Here is a 25,762-nt window from a genome sequence, read left to right as displayed (position 1 = left end):
AGATGACATGGAGGCAGGTGTGGCCCCTGATATGTGTATAATTAGAGAACGAACTCCTGTTTATAGCCTGGGTGCCAGAACAGTGAATTTCACAGTCTTGAGATTGATCACAGAGTGTCAAGAAAGAAAGTATATTTCAGAATGCTGCAAAAATTCTGACCATGCAAGAGTGTAGAAAAACATGAAAAACACTCCAAGGAAGCTTTCTGAATTCAACAAGGTTCTCGTGGAAATGAAAGAGTTAATGAGGATAGTAGTTAACAATGCTTGATTTCCAAGGTACACATTTGCACTTAAAGCTACAATATGTATTTTTTTTTCGCCGCTAGGGGTCGCTAACCTCTTACAATAACAAAGGTGTAAGTTTATGACGCATTAGCGGAATTATGGAACTTGTCGTTATGCTGATGGATCTAATAATGTTTATGGATGAGTGAATACATTGATGTTTTTAACATGACTGTGGTAAGGAGAAACATCAGCGCCACACGCGAGTCCCGCGGATATAAAGGAATAAGGACATTTCATTCTACCGAACTACACGCAAGTGCAGAATTTCTACTCACACATGTCAGTTTATTTGACGAATTAAACTTGTGAGGTAACGCAGCACTGTTTCACTTGGGTCTACACTATCACACTAAACTGCATTTGAGTGTGTTGAAAGTTATAATGTTATTCTATGTGTTAGTTTGTTGGCTGTATGAGACTAGCAGTAAGCTAGATCAACATTAGAATAACATACTGATCATATTCTAACATTTCATCATGTTGAGCTATATAACATTGATTAGTTTTATGTAGCCTACATTTGCTCACCTGTCACCTGTGTACATTTGCTCAGCGGTGTCAAGTCGAAGTTAGTCAAGGATGTGGAGCTCTTGGCATCTAAAAAACGCCATGCCGATATTAATCCTCGCTTTAGTTCTCCTTTTGTTCTAAAGTCTGCTTGCCATGGTCCATAATGTTTGAACGAAACAACAACAGCGTAAGCGTGCAGCTAGACGTAACACAGTTGTCCACGTCTGTCACCATGGTTACTATGGCAGTTCGAGCGGAAACCAAGGATAACACGGATATTACGTCATTGACAGGCGACAATGACCAGGGACGAGCCATTATTTAAAATTGGAATTTCTCTGAAATTAAAAATCTTTGGGAACTTTTGGGATATTGTAAGTACACAACTGAAGGAAATATATCACACTGTGCAAGTGATTTTTGGATATTTTATTACAAAAATCTTACATATTGTACCTTTAAACTAAATGTTTCACCCAAAATGTTATCTTTTTTAATGCATTGTCAAAACTAATTGTAAGACAGAAAAGGTGTTATACACTGTAGTTCTGTCTAGCTGTTTATATCAATCAAGCCTATGCATTATGGTGCATTCAAGTCCTACTGGGAAGTTCATACGTGCGAGATGTTTACGTGTTACGCCGTGTTTACGATGGCATGTGCGCTCAAGTCACTTTCGTCGGAGTAAGATGGCGGAGTACTTTCTCTTAATTAATTACACAAAAATAAAGTAAGGTTCTTAAACTCTTGTTCTACAAAATGAAGAACAAAGAAATGTGCATTAGGTGTGCTTTGTTTTTTTATGTTTTTAATTAATTTATGAAGTCACTGCCGACTTTATCGTTACATGTTGCATTGTTATATTATAATGCCATAATATTCTGTGCCGGGAATTAGCTTACTTCTCTGTTACTAGAAAAGCCTGACAATATCACTAAATACCTTTAAATATTGTGGTATTCCGCCATGTTTCTCAGTGACACGCCCACAACTCGTAAAGATCGGGGCTTAAGAGAAAATCCCGAGCTCCCCACTGGTATATTTACGACATTGTGGTAGCGTTCAAGTGCGTTCAACTCGTAAATACGATCTATACGAGATGACTTGAACGCACCATAACACATAACCCCTAAAATATAAAGCAAAGTACACCTACCCTGCCTTCCAATACACAGAACTACATAATGAGAAACGGATTGTTAGGAAAATAAAAAAAAAGAGCCAATGGCAACAATCTACAACCAAAATTCGACTGCAACAACAAGTAAGCCAAATGTCTTACCTGCCATGCACTTTAATGTCAGAGATGGCGTAGAAGTATCTTGAAAGGTTGTTCTCATCCACCATGGTGGCACCCGTGGCAGGCCTGAGCAGACGTACGCGCAGGTCAGTAATGGTGAAAAAGTCTCTCAGGTTCTTGGTGGTGTCCAGTTGTCCATACAGCGAGGCCATATTGTGCAGCTTAGGCCCGGCGAACAGTGCGAAGCGGTCTTTGATTTCGAAGCGTACAGTCTTGTCATTCTTCCACACATAACCTCTTGAATATTCCTCGGTACAGATAATGTCCAGCAATGTGTGCTGAGTAATGTCTCTCACCGTCTTGGGCTCCATAGTGAAAGCATCAAGGCAGTCAGTAGCGTAGAACTGGTAGGGCTGCCAGCTCCGTCCATAGTCCAGTGACTTCTCCAAAACCATCTGCTCAGGCCGACCTGACTCAAAAGTGATGACAATGTCATCAGTCAGCTCAATAGTCTTGTTCCACGACAGGGTTATGTTGACCGCCAGAGGTTTAGGGTATTTCTTCCAGGAGGTGGACTGCCAGAAGGTGGTGGGGTTACGGCCCTCAAAGTCAAACATGAGCTCAGCAGGGTGGGCCAGCTCATCTGTGGCTGCGTCACACTCATTGTTGCACATATAGGGGTTTTCCTACAAGATGAAGAAAATAAAGAAGACAACAGTTAAATAAGAATCCAAACAAAAGTGTTTTTTATTAAATGTATCACGTTTGCAGAAATGGGGTATAGGTTGGTCTAGGCAAATGAGATGAAGAGTACTCATATTTGCGCATAGTACGCACTGGCCTTGGTGGTGGTACAGTACATCAGTGTTATTATGGATAGGATGCAGTGGTCCAATCTATTCTCCAGCTGTTGGCTGAATCTATATAAGGACCGGCCATTAAACGGCCAAAGACTCATAGATCTTTTATAGAGCCATTTAAAGTCAAGTTCCCTCATGCACAACCAGTAAAACCAGTCTTGTTTAGCACATAATTTATTATTGCCTGTTTTAAGTTCCACCTATCCATGATAATAAAGAACAAGAGAATTTAGTCTCTAAAGAGCTAAAAATGGACATGGATTCATGTTAAAATGCTCATTAAAAAAGTGAAAAATATGAAGGTCAGACTGACAAAATGTGAATAATACACTCTCCTCAAGTCATTCTTTTGCATACAGGCTACCTTGTTCTGCACCTTGAGGTAAGGACACCCAGAGGTGCACTTTTGTCACAGCCACCACTGGCAGGTGAAAAATATACCACGGATCTACAATTCAGAAAGAGGCATTGAAATAAGTGTGCTGCTGGCTTGTGTGAAGACTGTTGGTGCCCCTCATGTCAACTGCCCTCCTTCACCCTATACCATCCCCCTCTCAAACATTCACACTAATCAGCATATTGGTATGTTCTGCTGCGCCACATGCTGGTGTGCGCTAAGCAGGGGCTCGTGGGGCTGTGATACTGTAGGGTGGCTGTGGCGTCCTCCAGGAAATACCTCTCAAGAGGAACAAGCTCCAATTTATCTGAACAAGAAACACAGCAGCTGATTAAGTGGGAGATGTCTGTCTCTCTGCGGGAATCCACAGGCCTGGACACTAGGGAAGAGCACAGTGATAAAGGATAGGTGGAGAAAGGGACTGCGGAGAAGAAAATGAGTGACACAGAGGCAGAAAAGAACACTGGGGAAAAAAGGAGCGCTTCTGCTAAATAGGCTTTTCCTCTTGCCTTGTCCTCCAAGGCAATGAGACAACAAAGCCCTGACAACCATTGAACCTCTTAATTTTGACAAAGTGGCATTAATATGCTCTCCAGCCAGTCCTCTACAGCTGTGCATATAAGCTTGGAGAATGATCAGACCCACCATTGGAGTCCACATGCCTCTCACTAGACAATCCAGTCAAGAGGCAGAGCTGTTCATGCTGTTCAGCATGTGCTTTAGGCACTAGCCCTCATGAAGAATTGTGATTGGTGTCTATAGCACTCTATATTTAACTAGCAAGCATCAAAACTACTATTGCTTATACTTAGAATGTAAGATTAAGGGATTTTAACAAACCCCTACTAGTGTTGTCAAAAATATCGATATTTCGATAAATATCGATACTGAAATATCTGAACGGTACCAATACTAATTTCCCGAAGTATCGATACACCGATACTAGCCGAGCTGTCACTTTCACTTCTCTCCAAAGGCGTGTTGACAAACACCACACGCGCACTCGTCTCATTCGCTCTGGTTAAATAGCAAAAGTGAAGTGAATGGGGCCGATCACACCTGACACGTTTTTTGCAGTGAGAGGCGGCTATTTTCTATTGGTTTCCTATGGCAGCATGCGTTCTGGGCGCTGTTTATGCGCCTGCTGCGCCTCGCGTTTTACCGCCTGCTGCGCCTCGCGGGCCTTCCGTTTTAGTGATGAAAGTTACAGTTGCTTGAACGCCCGGAGAGTGCGATGATGGAGGATAAACTTGTGGTGCTCTCGCAGGTTACCAGGAGCTTAATGACTTCATGAATCGTAACTACCACAATGTTAACAGAAAGTAAATAAAGTTAATAAAAGGCTGATTTGACGTTTACTTGACTGACAGGACAGCTGTTTCAGTGGTAACCTAGAAACATAAAAAACGCAGCGTACTGCTCGTTCTGTGTGATGAGTGCTGTGCACCTCGCGTTTTCGAACCTGAAAAACACGTTAGGTGTGATCGGGGCCTAATATAGCAAAGCACCTGAAAGACCGACACCAGGATCTATATAAATAATTTCGAGAGGTTGGTAACTCTTCACATTTTAACATTTCTGAAACATTAACCAAGATGGCCAAGTATTGTTGTTGATATGAGTGTGTGTTGTCTCATTTTTTTACCGTAATTCTTAAAGTTAATATAATCTGACTGAGGAATCTTAGACAAGTAAATATTTTAACTGTGGTCAATGTAAATTAACTTGTGCTTATTTAACTTTATTCAAAAAATTATTTACTTCTGCAATTTGCCTTCATTAGCGATTATCATCAATTTGATTACACAGATACTAATTAAACTAAACTGAGCTAGACAATGAAATCTCTGAATTCAATAATGAAATGCTTTTAACTGAAAATGTAATGTTTAATCTTATTATTATTATACATTACTGACACTCTATCCTCCAATTTGATACTGTTAAGTGCATTGACACAATCTGTATTGTTAAAAGCACTATATAAATAAAGGTGACTTGACTTCATGTCGATCCAGCATTGTTTTCGCATGTGATGCACGCACGTTTGCGTTTAAATCTGTTCATCAAATAACAATAATGTATTAACCAGCATTTATGCTTTTGAACAAGTGCACTACCTCAGGACATTTTTGTTCATGTAAAATATACCTCATTGTCATGTTCTAGACTTGTTATATTTAGCTTAAAAAAAAAAAAAAAACTTAACACTGTGGCAGTTTTTTTCTCTGTGGAATCGAAATTGATATTGAATATCGATATTTTTCAAGGTATTGTATCGAAGTTAGAAATTCTAGTATCGTGACAACATTAACCCCTACCCCTAAGAATTAAGCTTTAGTGCATAATTTTCCTGCAAATTATGTTCGGTTTTTGAACATGAATGATACCACATATTGCACAGCTTGTTAAGGGGAGGTATGCAATTACTCCTGGCAAACAATAAAACAGGCAAACAAATTGCATAGACTTTCATCGATGTCATATCTAGAAAGACTTTAGGATGGGTTCTTTTGACTCTCTAACAGCTGAATAGCAATGGATTAAAAACACTCTTATCACCTTAGTAATCCAGCATTTTGCCATAAAGTTTAAATGTGTGGCGTAAAAATGTATTAAATAAATGTGTGAAAAAAATAAAATAATAAGTAAATAAATAAATATAAATATATATTTGATGTATCATTATCATTGGAACATCTCTGCTCAATGAACATGTTACATTGCACACATACTAATATGCTAAATATAACTCATCCCATATCTCTGCTCAGCACTCATGTACAAACATACTCTGACTCATAAAATACATTATAATTAATAAAGAAAAATAATACTAAAAAATAACATTAAACAGTAACAGTCTTAACTCACATTCATCAAGAGACAGCTTTAAAAGGAACCACTGAAAAGCAAACATAAAAAGTTATTTCATGCCACTGAGAGCATGTTAAGGTTTGACTCAAATTAGAAAAACTGATATAGCTGTCACATTGACAAAAACCATTAATTACTAAAGATGTTTCTATTAATCCTAAACTGATCAGGACACCCAGGATACTTGGAAAGGGGGCTGGGGATTTTGAGGGCTGGGCTCAGTTGGAAAATAAGACAGCTTTCTGTGAATTGGTGTTAATGACCGTGTAAGGCTCAAAACCGTGTAAGGTTAATCCCATCCACAAAGAGCTTGATGAACAAGAAAGAGGTCCAGAGATAGAGAGACAGCAAGCCGAGAGAAAGAAAAATAGAAAGAGAGATGTACTGCACATGCACTCAGCTGCCTGGTTCTAATCCGAGCGAGCCCGTTGTCCCCATTAAATGTGTTCTGGGTAATTTCACACCGACAAACACGCACACAATCATCATGAATCACCTCTCACTTGCTTACTAAACACAGCCTTAAAAAACCTACAAACGCCGTTTGTCTGTTCAGTGCCTGGCTGAGTGTTTCTCTCACGGCTGATCACACATCTCTGTGGAATGAAGATGTATTATCAATGCAATAATTTGTCTCGAACAAAAGAGTGCAAATGAAAGCCATGTCAAAAGCCTGCCTCTTCACAGCCACAATTAACAGTGTATGCTTACACTCAGTAATGACTCCCATTATTTTCCTGCTGATAATCTCACAAATTGCAGGATCTAGACTGAAGGCTCTTACACATGACTCATGTGCACTGAACTCTATGGAGCGTCAAGCAACAGCATTACCACTGCCTAGCATGCAGGGCATTGTAGCATGACTCTCAGAGATCAGACAGTATTAACTATGACCTTGTTTGCCGACTGATCACTGAGAGTTGTGCACCACTCATATTTTAATTGAGAATGCCTTTTAATTTCCTGAACTGTCATTTGAAATTGAAAATTAGGAAGTAGAATTGAAATAGAAAAATGTAAAGAAATATAACTAATTTTTAACAATAAAAGCAAAGTTTGTCAAGACAAACATCAAATGTTGCTTTGACAAAGCCTAGATTTTAAAGAAAGTTTAAATAGGCCTTTGAAACCTCACAAAACATCCTTAAGTGACGCTGTCTGCAGTACTTTTCATAAGGAGGTCAAAGTGGTGAATGAAGCTTGAATGTATGAAAATGAGAGGTGCATTGAAGCCCTGTCACCAGTCATGTGAAATGACCTCAAAAGCAGTAACTGTAAAGACAAATATTCGTAGTTTAGGACCTATTCTGACCAAGCCACATGAAAAATTATTCGGCTGGGAATTTCTTGTCGAGGGCAGAAGTGAATGAGATACGACTGTCCCACTGGCAGGCAAGGCTTCAGATTACCAGATCACCAATGTGACTGAGTATAAATTTACTGTGGCTGACAACAGACTGAGATATATAGGACCAACCAATCAAACAAATCCTTTTGTGTGACAGATGTTTGTGACATGCAATCTGGATCAAAGTTTGCTCCCTCTGTCTCCATTTCTCTCTCTTTTCCCACTCTATGGTCCTTTAACAAAACACATATGTGCAAATATGCATACATACAATCACACTCACACATGCCCACACACCAATATGCGTCGCAACTCAGCAAGCGTTTTGTCTGTTCCATCACTCTCTTGCCATGCTTTTCACGTATTTGATTGTGGCTGTTTTGAGCTCTTCAGAAATGACAAATAGATCAATATCGTTTCATTGGAAATGAAATTACTATGCAGCGGCCACACTGAGATCAGTGCTCACGTTGTGAAATCTACTGTGTAATTGTCTCAGCTAAAGGAGACCAGTGTGAAGAGCGATTTCTCCTCAATCATTTCAAATGTTAATGTCTAATCTGTCAGATGCCGTTTAGCCAAACCGTATGACAGGCTCAGGTCAGTCCATTTGCATATCTCTTTTACTGGTGCTAACATGAAATGATTTAAATCAAACTTGTTCATATGACACGACATTAGCCACTAAATTACAAAGGAGCAAATTTGATTTTACGTGTTACAGATAAACATGAGGGTTTGAGCATGTGATTTCTTCTCTTTTTCTCTTTTTGTCTCTCTCCATCTCTCTCTCCCCCCAGACTGCAGTTAAATCCATCACTTGTGCATAAATGAGACCTTGGTGGAGTGATAGATTTCTCCAAGGCCTTCGGTTTGATTGAAGCTCAGACTCCTTTTCAATCTGCCTCTGTGCTCTTGCAAACACCTTTGAGCTCGTCCTGCAGAATAGCCACAAACGCACTTGGGCTTCACCGCTACGCTGCTTGAATACAGGAAACACCGATTACTGTGTGTAATAGAGCCCAGGATAAATCCCACCAAGAGTTACACTCGCATTTTTGATCTAGAGGTCAGCGGGACGAGATAGCACACAAAAAGTGACGCCAGTTCAATTCCTACCTGCCAAATGCATGGACACATAAACATGCTGCCTAGATTTAAAATATACATTATTCACAACATAAATAAGCTTTTAAAGGGTCATGAAACCCTAAAGCACATTTTTGAGATGTTAACAGATATGAACAGGTGATCAATGAAAATAACAATAGCACTTTTGTTTATTTTTATGGAAAAAGTGGTTATTTTTTCCTTTTTCTGCGCTATTCCGTTCTTCCAGTTTAAAAAGTAAGTTGAACCAACGTCACAATAAGTCAGGTATATGCATTAATTCGGAGTTGCTGCTGGAGAGTACGCGTCTATGTCATCAATTTCTGAGCTTTCCGTTTCAGCGGTGTTTGTTCACCTCTGTCTCTTCAGCTTTGCATTCAGACACGTGTTGTAAGTCTCCATTTCCTCAGTACAGTAGCACAAAAGTGTTTTTTGCATTTTCCACACGATGCGGTCAGAGCTGGAGTTTGACTACCACCAACACAAGGAAAATGACTGTCACAATATTTAATATACCAGAAAATGATAGACAGACAGACAGACAGACAGACAGACAGACAGACAGACAGACAGACAGACAGACAGACAGACAGACATACAGACAGACAGACAGACAGACAGACAGACAGACAGACAGACAGACAGACAGACAGACAGACAGACAGACAGACAGACAGACAGACAGACAGACAGATAGATAGATAGATAGATAGATAGATAGATAGATAGATAGATAGATAGATAGATAGATAGATAGATAGATAAATAGATAGATAGATAGATGTAACTTCAAACAATGCTTAGAATACCTTAGTAACACCAAAGCATCATTCCTCTGACGGGTTTTCTGAGGCTTAACACAATCTGTTGCAGACTGTCCCCACTGTGTTTCATTGAAAAGCAACAACGTATCATTTTAAATGGCCTGGGCGACTCCCCTATGGTCAAAAGACGATTCAAAAGACACCACTTAAGAGTCTGTATTCACAGATGCAGATCACACCTACTGACTTCCAATATGTCAAGATGATTCCTTGAGGGATAAAAAGTGAACAGCTGCCTGCACCTTTACGAAATGGACTTGGTAAAGCATGTAAAAAAAAAAAAACAAAAAAAAAACCTTGAGAGCAGAGCTTTGAAGATTAAGCCTCATTCTTATATTAGTTGTTTATCAAAAGCTCACCACTAATTATTGATGGCTTTCTGCTGCCATTTAGCATTTAGAGAGATTACATGTCAGATCTCAAGCTGATGTGTTGTGACAGCAGAACTCTCTCCAGCCTGCAGTTGTCTGTTTGTTGTGCTGGGTCAGCATTATCAGGGCCAGAGCTTCAAGCCCCCTTTGATTGTTCGAAAATGAGAGTACAAATGAAGTCAGAATGAAGTTAGATCTTCCACCCCTAATGTTCAAAGCATTACAGAGAACTTCAAGTGGTAGTAATTATTTCCTCTTTTCAATGAAATAAAGTGTGTCCATTTCTTTTCTTCATAAAAGCAGCAGCCATTACATGCAGGGAAGCACCTATAGCAAATCTCATTAGACAATCACAAAAGATCAAAAAATACCACACAAAGTTGTCTGATGACCTGCCTCACTCAGTTATTCCTTCTTTTGATCTGCCTGAATTAATCAGTGATATTACCACAGAGCTCAGACTCACCACACACACATTGCACTTACACATAAAATGAAAAATACAAACTCTAAGCAAAATTCTGACATACTAAACATATGTACGCACTCCTTTTAAAGGGACCACACATTATCATGAAAAACAGCATTTTCTTTTTTAAATAAAAGAGTTTAACCCTATGGGGTCAGTGAATGCTCCAGTGCGTTTTGGTGAAATTTTTTCCACGTAGCAGCTAAATCGACTTAACTTATCAAGTTCAAGTCCTCCTGGGAAGTTCGTACGTACGAGGTGGGAAGTCGTGCTTATAACGGCATGTGCGTTCAAGTCACTTTCGTCGGAGCAAAATAGCGGAGTACTTTCTCTTAATTAATTACACAAAAATACAGTAAGGTTCATAAACTCTTGTTCTAGAAAATGAAGAACAAAGAAATGTGCATCAGGTGTACTTTGTATTTTTATGTTTTTAATTCATTTATGAAGCCACTGCCGACTTTATTGTTACATGTTGCATTGTTATATTATAATACTATCATATTCTGTGTTGGTCATTAGCTAACTGAGCTGTTAATAGAAAAGCCTGACAATATCACAGCTAAATACCTTTACATATTGTGTATTCCGCCATGTTAATCACTGACCCGCCCCCAACTCGTAAAGATCGGAGCTTAGAGAAAATCCCGAGCGCCCCACTGGTATTTACGACATTGTGGTGGCGTTCAAGTACGTTCAACTCGTAAATACGATCTATACGAGATGACTTGAACGCACCAATACTCCATAATTTTTGTCAAACAGAAACGAGTAAAGGCTCTAAGAAAGAAAACGTTGTGCTTTTGTAAAATAAAGAAAACAAACAGGGTGCGCTTTCTGCAGTCTCAGTCTCTGTGAACTTCTTTCTGAAACACGTCACAAAGATGAAACAAAACTCAGTGAATACTTGCCACACAGACATGAGATATGTCTTTAGAAAGCTTGAACTGTCTACTTTTAAATCATTTAAAATGAAGGACAGTCCAGGAAACACGAGACAGGAACAGGTACAGCAAAACAATGACTGACAAACCAACCAGAGAAGCACAAGGGTATTTATACAGAGGAGAACAAAAGTAACTAATGAATCACTGTAGTAACTAACAAGGAGGAGGGTATGGTTAAATAAGCAGCCATGGCACAAACAAGGGGAGCAAAGTAACAGGGAGACATGAAGTGAACAAAGCAACAATAGAGACAACACAGAACTTAACTTCAAAATAAGAGTCCAAAACTACAGACACCAGAAACACAGGCTGAGATCGTGATAGTACGACACAAGGATGTTTTTAAGCTCTATAATATTTAACAAAATATGATATAAAAGTAGTATGAGTATTTACACTGTAACATGGTGAATATTAGAACGTTTAGACCAGTGTTGACTTATGATGAGCATTTGAAAAGAAAAATGCGCCAAACATTACATGTTTTTACTCCAAACTCACGTCAGTCGAGTGTTTGAAATAACTTTCGATTTGGGATCTGAAGTGGCTTATCAAATGTAATACAAATGGAATGTAATGCAAAAGTGTCCGATGTTGCCTTGGTAACGCATAAGTTAACAGACAAAATAGCGACCGTGTTATTATTATGATGTGATGTGAATGCACGTCAGATTGTACTGTACGTTGGGACGAAGGCACCAGAACTGACACTATCAGTTGCAGAAGCACTGCAATTTCTTCAAAAGCAGATTGTGGAGACATTTGAATCGTTCACGATCTAAAATCGTGATTTTTCACACCCCTAGAATACCTTCAACACCAGAGGCTGCAGTTTCAGGACCACAGTCTAAGGTATTTCATTCCAAGAAAACTGAATTTAAAACCAGAATACAGGGGAGCATACACTGCAGCCTCCAGTATTGCAGGATCATGCTACTGAGTCGTGGTGAGGTAGTAAGAAAGAAGTAGGTACCCCAAAACACCAGAAAAAGATACTTTTCCAATTAGTTGCTAGTTGTGGGGGATGTTTGCCAAACATGTTGCTATCTTTGTATAGCGTATGTCGTTCCACACATTCTCCCAAGTTTATTTTTGACCATCGTCCCTGATAATTTCACTCTGACCTAACAGTTTGTGCTGCTTATTTCAGCATGGATTGCTTTGAGAAGCCTATAGGCTTTGCAAAAAGGCTGTTATTGAATGATGGGGCAGCGCCAAATTTATTGGACCTGACAGCAAATTTAAAACATAAAAATGTGTTACTCATTCACATTCAAAACATTTAGCCAATCATAGCAGAGGTTATTTAAACAGAAGCCTGCTAGCAAAAATAGCCTGTTTAATTCTAAGGGAGTTTTTGAAACAAAATTCAGAATTGGTGCAAGTTGCTAATATATTTGATACTCAGCCAAAGCATAAAGTAGCCAAAATACTTTACTCAAATACTTTACACCACTGATTATAAACATTATAAGAGGGTTTGAGAAAAACAAGTTAAAAATACACAGTAAATAAAGCACAGGGACTGGAACAGTTCAGAAACGTATTAAAGCAAATTCATCGGCTTTTACAGAATTATTTACACACTCTTTCTTCGTGCCACCCACTGTGATCATTCTCATTTTGAGTCTCTCGGCAGTTAACATAGCATCATTAAATAGTGCATGACCACAATGTTGTAGACCTGATAATCCTGCCTTTGTCTTGAACTGACTGACATATCATATTTCGTCTTTCTTCAGTCCTTCTTCCTCTTCATCTGTGTTTTCTACCTTCAGTCAGACATATATGTCAGCTTCGCCGCTATGGCTGAATAGCTGAATGAACAAGTGTCTCAGTGTTGACTGCACCCTCCTTTGAGGGCGCCCAGGATAGAAAATTCATTTCACCTAAGGTGTTCAATTTTGGAGCATTTCCAAAAGACTAATATTTTTATGATAATAGTAATGTGCTAGATGCGAGGAGACAAGTGTTGATTGTAGAGATTCGCAAATAACATTGCTGCAATTCATAATGTCTTATAAGATCTGTGATATGGACCCATATTGTTCCTGCCAGCTACATCTTGCATTTTAAAAGTAATTTCTCAGCCATGTCATTGGTGAATCTCTGTAAATAGCAGCCTGAGGGTTTCATTCAGAATAATTTCATAACAACTCTTCTGGGATTTTCTTTTCTGACAGGGAAATTGTCCCTTGATATGATAAAACATCCTTTGAAATCTTAGGCCCCTAGAACAGCTATTTAACTCATAATGTAGTTTTAATATTTTGTGTCTGCTTAATTAAAAGTCGCTGTGCAGACATTAATTACTGTTGGCTGAGAGATCTCCCTTTGTGTTTAATCTGGTTTATATTGCAATTCTGACTATCTCAGAAAAGCAAACGTGGTTTACTGCTGAAGGTGTAAAAAATATTTAGTCAATTTGACACCTTCACCATTCTTGGATATAACAACTCTTTTTGAGGCTGTATTTTGCTCATGTTTTTCTGGGTAATGGAAAACTGTGGGATGATTAAACTCAATATGGCTTTGAATGCCGTCTGTTTGTGGCAGACTGCTTTAGTGGTCTTTAAATTCAGCTCCTACCACCCTTGCCGATCAGTGAACCCTTTCTGGACCATCCGCCGGGGATTCTTTTACTCTTTTTCACAGCTGAATGTGAAAAATGATTGACAGATGATTCTAGGGACCAGAGAACAATCCTCTGTACTCTGCTAGACTTATTCATGTGTGCACACAGCACACACACAAGCATCTTTTGTGTTTACAGAGAAAGAAAGGGGTGAGAGAGACAGACACTGGGGACAATGGGAACAAAAAAAAAAAAGTTTGAAGGTGAATGTGCATTCTAAGCATGGAGATGTTTTTTTTTTCTTCCACGTGTAATAAAACCAGGATGTCTTTCAGTCCAGACGGACTCATTTGCTTCCTGACAAGCTGCTATTAAAAACTTTAAAAGGACCAACTTGGCTGATTAACTCCACTCCTCAGAAATAAAAGATGAATTAAGCTCTCTTAAAGTGACTAATTAAGCCTTGAGACTAATCTAATGAGATAACCCAGAAAATAGCATGAAAAGCCCTACATTTTCATTCTACACTTGTCAGGGCTCAGCGTGGGGGTCCACAAGAGTGTGTGTGTGAGTAGAATATGTCATATAACTTTACAGAAATAGCAATAATACAGAAATATTTCAAAATTCACAAAAAAATAAATAAAATAAGGATGAATTCAAATATCTTTAAAAATTTAGTTTTTTTTCAACATAAAGTGGATCCTTGCAGGTTTTGAATAGCACCACTCAATGAAAGATTTCCATGAATTTGACTTTCTACAAATTCATGAAAGTTCTGTGTGAAAAACAAGACAGCCTAGAATTCCTCAGTTTAAATGGAAACAAAAAAAAAACTTTTTTTTTTTTTATATCAATAAATAAAAGAGCAAAACAATTCCTTCTCTCATCTGGAACAGTGAGTTCACAACAAACATATTTATCATACTTCGGATACTGGAGCTATAGCATCCTAACAAAACTACCTCATAAACGACTGGCTCAAGGGACTACGAGGAGGCACAAATTTTGTTAAAAGCTACTTGTGCACTCTGACTCACACAATAGATAAACCTAACATACGCAACGCAACTGATTCTGATGTTAGCATGTGACTGCCGATATGAGACCACAGTTGATTAACTGTACGTACACACCGCCACCGACTTGAGCTGCAAAAAAGCTCTAGTCGCCCTGTCAAGGATACTTGTCAAAAAGTACGGGGAAGCTTGTTGACGCTTTGGCCGCTCTGACGTAGCAGCATTCTATGTTCGATCATGGGAGAAGAGTGTCACACCATGAAATGTAAACAGAAAAAATAAGCAATACATTGACACAAGAAACCTTTTATAATGACAGCATTTTTATAACCGTTTTGGTCACATTAGGTCGGGAAAAAAAGCTATTATTATTATTAAAAAGCTAAAATTAGCTATTATTATTATTATTAATAGTGAAAGCACACGCACGGCCGAGGCTCTCTCTCTCTCTCTCTCTCTCTCTCTCTCTCTCTGCTCGTTCTTATATATGCCCTGTCAAGCGCGCCCTGTTAAACTGACAGGACTTAAAAACACATGCAAATGATAAACTTTCACTCTATGATGGTTAAACTGTGCAATTAATCCAATAATGATAGGAAACCCAGCAACGGCGATGATCAGCTTCTCCTACATTTTCTCAGAACTCATGTTTTGGTAGGAACGACAGTTTACATCATATGTTTCTCCGGAATAAGCCAGCGCGAAGGACGTCTATATTCCGATTGGTTGCTGGCGTTTTGCTGCTGCTTGCCGCTGAACCGCGTCATAGCTCATTACCATAAAGTTGAGCTACTTTCAACTTTTTGATTGACGCTCTGGTCACTCAAAATGCCCAAAACGCGACGCCGATGGATTTGACGCTCCTTGCAGCTGAGAGAAGCCAGCTTCCATTGAAAATGACTGACTTCCGGTAACCTTGGAAGCTCAAGTTGGCGGCGGTGTGTACGTACAGTAAGCACAACACCCACATCAATGCTGAGACTGAGAGCCATGAAAAATACACACTACTATGTAAAATTTGTGTTCATTGTTTTGTTATTATTTTTTATTGATAATATTCAGAAAGGATGCATTAAATTAATCAATTGTGAGGGTACATTTTTACATGGTTACAAAAAAAAATCTATTTCAAATAAATGCTGTTCTTTTAAACTTTCTGTAAATCAAAGAATCCTGAATGTATCATGGTTTCCACAAAAACAAAGCAGTAATACTGTTAAATGTTTCTAGAGCACCAAATCAGCATATTAGAATGATTTCTAAAGGATCACATGACACTATGGCTGCTGAAAATTCAGCTTTGCAATAACAGGAAGAAATAGCATTTTTAAATATATTTCTAAAGTATATATTACAACAAGTGTCTGTGCTTTCTGTAAGTAAATTTTAACTTTTGGGTGAACAGTCCCCTTTAGGTCAATGTTTTTATATGTAGAGTCGAGTTAGGTGTGTCCCACGTGTTTTTTTTTTTTTTTTTACTAATCTAAAGTCCTGGAAGAACTTGTGTTTTTATCATTGAACAAACTAAAAAATAAAACTGTATGAGCCTGCATAACCCTGCAAGCACTTCAACCCCACATTTTTATTAAATTATTTATTTCCATGTTTTAAATCTCTGTCACAGACTGAACATTCTGCCATATCCTCCTCCTTCTGTCTCAACCCTTCTTTCCTTTCTCTGATGTTTATTGTCAAACTTTTTTTCATTATTGATGTTTATTGTCAAACTATTCATATCTCCTTTTCTGCTATTCCATCTGTTTCTCCAACAGGCCCCTTAGCTCCGACTCTCAGCCACTTCTCTCGACTCTGTCTGACACATCTCTCCTTGAGATCGATGCAGCTGACAGCTCCGACTGAAGTTCTGCGCGGGGGCTTGTGATTTTTAGATGCGAAACGGCACAAAAAACCCTCCCAATCCTCTACTAAAACATTTTTCGTGTATTTCTCTCTCACACTCTCTTTATGTCACTTTCTCTAAGAGAGAGAGAAAATAATATATTTCCTTTGGTTTGTATCTGAATTATTTAATTAGTTACGAGTCAGAGCGCAAGGCCAGAGGTAGAAGTGATGCACATGTGTCTTGTATAATGCTGGCCTTACAGTGAGGAAGCTAGACCAGCACTGATGCAGCTATTCACAAGCACATGCTTACACATACACAGAGTGATCTTTCCTTCCCACACTCAGTACACCACAGTAGCACCTGTCTGTAGTATCTGACACTGTATGTCTCAAAGATGCCCCAGATTTTGCTGCAGACTTTTGGCAACTGGAAAAGAAAAAAAAAAAGAAAAAAAAGAAAACCCACTTCATTCCGTTTTTTGTTTGTTGCCGCAAAGATTTGGATTTAGCAAGCAGATAATATCCATTTCTCAAAACATGTTCTTGTCGGTAATTGTGGACTTCTGAAGCGTCATCAATCATTGCCCAAGTAAATATAATTCCAAGCAGTACAAGCCAGGAAGTCAAGTCAAGGAACAGTAGAAAATCACTTCCAGCAAGCCTTGACATTACATCTCTCTGAGGTAAATGGTCAGACCCAGCAGCACCTTGCATGACTCAGGGAGAGAGTTTTATACACCTTTTGAGTGGAAACATCATCAGCCATCAATTTGAGGCGTTTTCTAAACAACAGCTCACTCTGAAAAGATAGATTTAGAGAGGTACAAGAACAAAACATTTCGCAAAAATCCTTAAACCAATCCCATGACTCTCTGTAAAAAGCACAAGCTTTAGATGAATTAATCCTGAATTAATTAAATGAATGGCCTATGTTATGCCCTTTTATTAATTCTTGATTTTGTTTTTGGTGTGTACTAGAATAGGTTATCATGCTTGATTGTTCAAAAAACACATTCTTTTTCACATATTTTACATTATTGCAGCACCTCTCCTCCCAGTCTGACTCAAACACACTGTTTATTTCCTGTTTCGATTAAGCTTCTCCTTCCGAAATATGAAATGTACTCTGCTTGGTTAGCTGGCCCAGGTTGTAGTGATTGGTGAAACACTTAGAGCGTGTTCCCGAAATGTCATGCCCCTTACCATAACTGTGAGTTGCATCTGCTCAGGTGTAAATATTAACGATGCTGTCAATTTTGCAATACCAATACGGGCCTGATTCAGACCCTGAGAATGTTTACGAACAAAAGGATCGAGCAGAACCTTTGCAAACACAGATTTTACAGGACGTTTCAGAGTGGTAAGTTCCTAAAGATCGGTGAACAGTCTTACAAAAGCGTGAGCTTAACAAACGAAGGGGTGGAAAAAACTGTATCCCTTCGACATGGCAACGACATGATACTAAAGGTCTTCTTCTTCATCTTCTCTAGCGCAGCTCAACCAGGTCTAACCCCCTTTTTTGCGCATTCTGTGAGTGGGAATTATTTAAGAGTGACATTGTGAATTCAAAAGATCTGGAAAAAGTGCATTGTAGCCCCAACAAGCCGTTTATTGTTTAAAAGTGTTTTCTGTTTAAGAGAATATCTCCCTTTGGAGTGGACTTTGAGCTTTGTAACCTTGCAGATTTTTTTTATGCTCAGACAGACAGACAGACAGACAGATAGATAGAGCATATGTGAGCATCTATAAAGGCTTCTTCACTGAGAAATTAATACTTCCCTCCAGCGGAGTGTGTGTGGGGCTCTAGCCAGCGGCAGGGGGAGCTTGGCTGTTGGCAGAGAGGTGTGATATCCCTGCCAATCCCCCTCTATCCCTCCGCCCTCTGATGGGAATATGGAGCTCGCTACAAGTAATTAAATCAGGCGCCATTCAGATGCATAACTGCCTAAATTACAAGAATGACAGTGAAAAGGAAACATCAAAAGAATCACATTGTGGATCTGTAATTAATTTGGATTTAATTTGGCGTGCTACTGACGTATTTGCAACAGACACCTTCAGGCATTATCTACAGCCCAATCAGTAATTTTGCAACAAAAAAATATATTTAAAGATATCTGGTGCCATAGAATTGTGTTAGCTAACTGCTTGATTTGTATACACATTTCTGAAATCCATTACTTGGACACAGTTATCTCTGATAACAGATTACTCTAAATTGTAATGTAGATGCGCATTTTCTGTAAAGCTATATGTATTGTGAAAAGTGCTTTACAAATAAATGTGAATTCAATTGAATGGCACAACATTTCAACTCAAGAGATCTGATGAACCCTGCAGGACTTATGAACCCATGGGTTCTATCATGCACAAGGGTTTGAATAAGGGTCTCTTTACTCAAACTGTGTTTAGCTGAGGCATGCTGTGAAAGCGATCCTTCATTTAATTTTGGCAGACAGAGAGGAAGAGAGAATGCATGGGCTGAATGTAGAATGGAGTGGTTTTAACTGTACCGTCAGACAACACTAAGGGTGCTTTCACACTGGGCTTGTTTGCTGCAGTCTGAGCCTGAGCGCGATTGTTCCCGGCGCCCCCCGCAGCGTTGGTCTGGTTTCACACTCAACTTGATTCTATCGAAGCCTGGTGCGTTTGCATGCATCTTAAGTCATCGCAAACGTGCACGGTGCATGACATAAAACAGAACGCGGGTCAATTATTGTGTTTTTTATTAATTTGGTGCTATTATGCGCAGCTGAGTTAACAACACAGGTTTACTGTGTGTCGCATAAGGTGGCTTTCTGCTGCTTGCAAACGGACTCTTTTGAGACGACAGTGGATTTCCATTCATTTGTTGCCCTGATTCCATGCGCTGTGCGCGAATACACTGCAGGCTCACTCTCGCTCGTATCCAAGGTAAATTATCAACACTATCATCCCTTACATGTGTTTTATTTAACCAAATACATCATAATCACCTAAAACGCATGCACAGGTTACTTACAGGTTTGAACAAGTGCGCACCCGAGTGTGTGTTGCTTTCACATTCACGCGAACTGCAGCACGGTTTGAGTGCCAATTCTAAGACTTCCTGGGCATCTTCATGATGGGTGTTTGATCATTACCACATGTTCTGTGCGGGTTTTTTCTCTTTCTCTGTACTCCTCTTATTTTTGTGTTTTTTGTGATTGTGAAGCACTTTGGGCAACAGCTGTTGCATTAAATGTGCTATATAAATAAATACTCTATCATGTTGATAATATTGCCATCGGCGATATCTCTGGCTATCGTCGATACACGGCACAACCCTAAAACTTTCCATTGATTTGTGACAATCATCTCCTTAATTACAGCAAGAAAACGCAACATATTCAACTACATAATCTGGGTAAGTGAAACACCCCCTGGGAAAACATTGCCTTTATCAAGCTATGTAACAAAACCACACTAAATTAAAAGGCAATGTGGCCACTGTGATAGTCAAAGGAAAAAGCGTTTGTTTGCTTATTAATTTTTAATTGTTGCACTTAACTGAATGGTTTCGTAAGATAATGCAGCACTTTGCTACTTCAGTTCATCTCCCGAGAGTTCGTTTGTAAATGTGAGATAAATCATCCCAGCAAACACAAACTCAAGGCTCCTTAGCTCTCGAGGTTTTCAAAAAAGACATTTTTTCACATAGACAGTAAATTTGTGAATGGAGATAATATTTGTTTCCAAATTTGCACTGGTACAGTAGCAACTACCAGTCCTAAAAAGATGTGGGGGTATAAGAAAACAAAGTACATTGACAGAAAAGGAGCTCAAACTGTGTCACTTATTGGTTTTCATGTTACTGCTTGTTTTACTGTTGTTTCGTAACAGCTCTGTAGTGACTCCCGAGTGACTGAGCACACAAAACTATTCTGCATGGAATAGTACGAGCTGCGGCTTTGTGATCATCTAAATTTATCTACAGAAATCAATAGTCCTAATGAGCAAAAGTGAAGAGCATCAAACGGAATAGAATGAGATGATGTGTATCAGAGCTCACTATATTGGCTGCTTTAACAAGGCTTAGAAGAGATAGATAAATTGATGAAAAAGAGGGAGCGGCAACAAATTCTGATTAGAAACAGAATTACTAATTGCAAGAAAATGAGAGACAGATATAGAGCTGCATTTTTTTCTTCTAATCATTCAAACTGGATTTCAACTTCCTGATACTGTTCCTGCCACTACTATATCTAAATGAACTACCACACCTTTGCCTTCTCACTCTTTTTCTCTCTTGTCTCCCAGGGCTGATTACTTCCCAGGTTGGATGTCATTTATCCCCTTAGCTGTCGAGGTGTGGGCCAGACTCCTCTCAGCTCTCTGTCAGCTCTGAGGGACCAATGTTCTGAGGTTGTGACCGTGGTTAACTGGCTGTCCTTTTTCGCCCACCCCGGGATGGCACGCACTGACACCATGAGTCAGCCTCCTGTCTGCTCCTGCACACCCCCTGGGATCCACTGGCCTGGCTGATGATATTGAGTCTTATTTTCAAATTGCACCTGATTATAGTATTTTGCTGTCAGGTACATGGACATATTTGACTATAAACTGTGTGCAAAGTCATGATGGTAATGGCCCTGCTGAGATAATGTGTAATTGTTTATAATTCAACGCAGCACTGCATAATATTGAATGTCAACAGATTATGGGTATGTCAAAGTTTTTGCTCAGACCAATGCATACACGGGGGGCAAATGATAGGGCCTATATAGTTTTGAATCCAGTGGACCTAAACCCATCTGCTCTTGAAACCGAAAGCAATACATTTTGATGACTCCCAAAGGTGACACAGAGAAAAATAAATGCATAAAATTCAAATGCACTAATTGAGAAAAATAGAAAACTCAAAATAAATAAACTAAATTTGCCAGTGTTTGTGACAGCTGTCAGCAGTATTATTGAGTGAGTTTGTAATTGCCATGCAGCGGATGGTTCACGGCCGAAAGGGAACGATTGAAGATGTTTTGGTGCTGCCAGTCAGAGACATATCAGCCTTCCAAAATGATCCACTGAATATTCATTAGGTTTAACTCACTGAAAAAGAGGGATGCCTAGGGTTGCTTCATAATAAAAGCTGCAGAAACATTAGATGTGTGTAAGTTAATGAGCGTTGGTCTTCTTTTCTGACCTCCTTTGATAGTGGTAGCATGCCTATGCATTTTCATTACAGCTCAGTTATACGAATGCCATGTAACAGCAGAAATACAGAAGGCTTTCTGAATTATGCATGATGACATTGACAAATTCCAATATTCTGATCAACCACACAGAAATGTTTGAAATTCTGCAGATGAAGACATTGAATTTTATTAAATCTCTTAATTAACTGAAATGTATTGAAAATTTTAATTGAAAAATAAAAAATAGTGCTATTCAACTAGATATTTTTTTAAAACATGAATGGCACATTTAATTTCATGGAACACAAATGAAATGGTAAAGAACAGTTCAAAAGAACCAATTTGCGAAAATGAGTCTAAAATGAGTGTGAAATGAAAATGAGTTAGCTAAATAAAGTAGCCTATTAGGGCTGAAACGATTAGTCGACATTGTCGACAACGTCGACAATAAAAAATTGTCGACAAATATCTTTGTTGTCGAGTAGTCGTTTGATCCCACGTGACCTAATGTAAGGGCCTGCAATATCGGGATTTGACCGCTACGGCGCTGTAGCGCTAGAGTGTAATGCAGCCGTTACAAATGCTATTGCGGTAGAAGAAAACACAGCGCGAATTATGACGGAGTGCAAACGAATCCGAACTAGCAAGGTGTGTAAAGTTTCACAAAACTATCGTATGCAATACATGCAAGGCGTAACTTGCTTTTCACGGGAGCACAACATGCATGTTAAAGCACTTAAAGAGGAAACACACCGGCACAAGACGAGCCAGTGAGAGGTGAATGTTCTCCAGCTGAAGCTAAATAACTAGCAGTAAATCTCTTTTTAGAGAATGCAATACTACTAATAGCAATAATATTAACAATAATAATATAATTACCGTAATGTGATGATTTATTTTTGCATAGAATAAAGCTTGATCGAGCTTAGGAGTCAGGGCTGTTTTTATTATTGTAGCTCTATTAGGTAACGTTATTACAGTATTATCCCTTGCCTGTATTTTGTTACATATTCATGAAGACTTACAAAAAGAGATGTTATGAAGAATATCATGTCAGTTATTTTTTTATACTGTAAATTAAAAGGTGAATGAGAATGTCTCTGTCAGCTCAGCTCAATTGTCATATCAATAAAAAAAAAAATTCTTATAATAATTGTTTGCAGTTTAAGTGTCTGTAATGCAGCTGATAATTTTTTTTGTTTATTTTTTTCTATTTAAAGTGAACAGAATATTTAACCAATGTTGCTTAGAGAGCATTTGTGTGTGATTTGAGTTGGACAGAAATCTGAAAACTTAAATAGAATGACCTGTTTAGTTGCTCAAAGTTCATTAAAACAACCATTTCAAAAGCTGAAGTGATTTTTTATATATATATTATAGTTAGAATATGTATAACTCAGTTATACATATTCTTCTTTTAGCTAATTGAAAAGGCTGAATAATCGTTCCAAAAGTACTGATTAGTCGGCGAAATAATCAATGAATAGTCGATTAATCGTTCTAATAATCGTTAGATTAGTCGATTATCAAAATAATCGTTTGTTGCAGCCCTATAGCCTATATTTAATATATACAAATAAATAATACTTAATTATACATATTAAATGATATACATAATTTGAAATGTAAAAATATGTAATATCAGAAATAGTAATAGGCCGTAAACTTAATAAGTGCTGCATTAAATCGTGCCCCGTGTGATATCCAGTATTCATTTCAACTTCTTTATACAATCAGTGGTTTTGTGTACAAAATATAAAATGATTGATTAGAGCATGTTACAAGGTTTCATCTGTTGATTTCTTTGTCATAATTTTAGCATTAAACAGCTCTTTTCCATTTCACTAAAAAACAGGCTTATTGGAAGTTGAGGAACAGTGGTAAAATCGCCACAGACTTCAAGAAATAAGGCAGACAGAACAGTGTTCAAAACAAGATTGGAATGGGATAGTAAAAGCTTTGCTTGTGCTGTCTTTAGTGTACTCCAACTAACCTAACATGGACTTGCAAAATGCAGAGATAAGCCAGTCACTCAGACAGCAGCCAGACTACATATCACCATTGCATGCTAAGAAGACCACTTCAACCTAAATACTGTCTCGCACCTTAATCCAGATCCTAAAATCTCAGCCTTTATGTTTCCTCTTCCCACATCTGAAACAGTCACACTTGAAGGAATGGTGAATGGGAGGTGAATCCCCCAGTGAAATCACCTGATGCCCAGTGTCAACAGCAAAGCTATTCCTGTTCAACTTTAAGCCTAGATAAGCAACACAAGCAAACTGATAGATATACAGAGATAATGGTAACACTTTACAATAAGGTTTCATTAGTTAACATTAGTTAACTACTTTAGCTAACATGAACTAAGAAGTATTTATCAATCTTAGTTCATTAATTTCAACATTCTCTAATGCATTATTACAATCAAAAGTTGTATTTGTTAACATTAGTTAATGCACCGTGAACTAACATGAACAAACAATGAACTGCTGTATTTTTATTAACTAAAATGAACAAAGATTTATAAATACTGTAACAAATGTATTCCTCATTGTTAGTTCATGGGTTAACTAATGTTAACAAATGAGACCTTATTGTTAAGTGTTCCTTCCTGAGATAATATTCTCAACATTTTGGCTTTAAACCCTCAAATCCGATCCTAAAAACACAGCAGCCATTAACCCCAATATGGGTGAGAACAAAATGGATTATTTTATAGCAAATAAATCATCGACTAAATGCAAATTTTCATATAATAATAGTACATTAAATGCACTATAACAATTAAAAGAACCAAAATTAAGATTTCATTAATGTAAAGAAAATTTGGCAAAAGTCATCAAACTGACAGCTATGCTGCACGTAACCTAGAAGCAATATCTTTATCGAAAAGAGTTTACATGAAACGATTATGGCAGAAGACATGCCTAGACTTCCAAATTGCCTGTTTAAAAATAGACAGCAGAAATAACTTTGGACAGAGATAATTCCATGGAAAGGCCTGTCGACTGGGGAGAAGAGCGGCTTATGCTGTGTTCTTATCTACGAGCAGAATAAACCCCGACGCCGTGACACATGGCACGCTGGCACACACCTTTACTTTCATCCATTCTCTGAAAGCAGAACAGGGTTCAAAAGCATTAGAAGAATTCAGTGCCAGTGTAAAGCACCGCTAGAGATCTTTAGTGCTCACATACTATGACATTCTAAATAGATTTGCTCTCAGCAGCAGAAAAAACACCCTCTGATAACATTGACGTCCAAGCTAAAGTGCCATTAATTGGCAGAAGGCTATTGCAAAGTTCATAGAGAGAACCATTTAAGCCTGGTTTTGTACCATCCTTGTTTGCCAATCGCAAGGATATGTGCTGTAAAGTTTTTAATTAGAGCTGATCATAGTTAAGAGTAAACCACACCAACAACTTTAAGCAACCATAATGGGCCCTGCACTCATGGCTCACTCTAGAGGAAATGTTTGAGGGGAAATACATTAGGAGGAGTAATTAGGATTATTAGCAGGGTGTAATTTGCTCAAGAGGAATAAAACAAATTGCTGAGGCGTTTCTAAGCTAAATCGAAAATGAATACAAAATGAATGGCATGATGAATAGAGAGGGATTTTACAACTGTTGACATGAGGGGCCATGGTGTCACCACCAAACAGCCTAATGAGCGGAGAACGCCACAGGGTCCAGGGATATTGTGCCAGATAATGTCAATGCTAACCTGTGGTTTTCATGCAGCCATCCTTTCTGTTTATATTCCAGCCTGGTCTCATTGGTAATACGTAGGTATTAATACATATCTTTCAAAGACGCAAAACATACTTATTTTGTATGCTTGGATAGATGCTGAAACGTACAATACGTATGGGAAACATTTAAACATAGCATTATTAATTTTTTACAGCTACAAAACAT

General features: G+C 38.4%; 1 protein-coding gene across 9 annotated transcripts in view; it reads right to left on the bottom strand.

Moving 5' to 3' along the window:
- Positions 1–25,762, bottom strand: part of ntng1a (netrin g1a) — an 89,930-nt gene that overhangs the window by 42,635 nt on the left and 21,533 nt on the right. For all 9 annotated transcript variants that reach the window (XM_081353258.1, XM_081353256.1, XM_081353253.1 and 6 more), the window contains exon 3: positions 2,084–2,727. In XM_081353258.1, the coding sequence (XP_081209384.1) occupies positions 2,084–2,727 (644 nt within the window). The remainder of the gene's footprint in view (positions 1–2,083; positions 2,728–25,762) is intronic.

Source organism: Scardinius erythrophthalmus, assembly GCF_964197995.2.
Source record: "Scardinius erythrophthalmus genome assembly, chromosome: 22".
Lineage (NCBI taxonomy): Eukaryota > Metazoa > Chordata > Actinopteri > Cypriniformes > Leuciscidae > Scardinius > Scardinius erythrophthalmus.
Note: the sequence above shows the minus strand (reverse complement) of the source record. Positions and strands in the feature narration are given on the sequence as shown.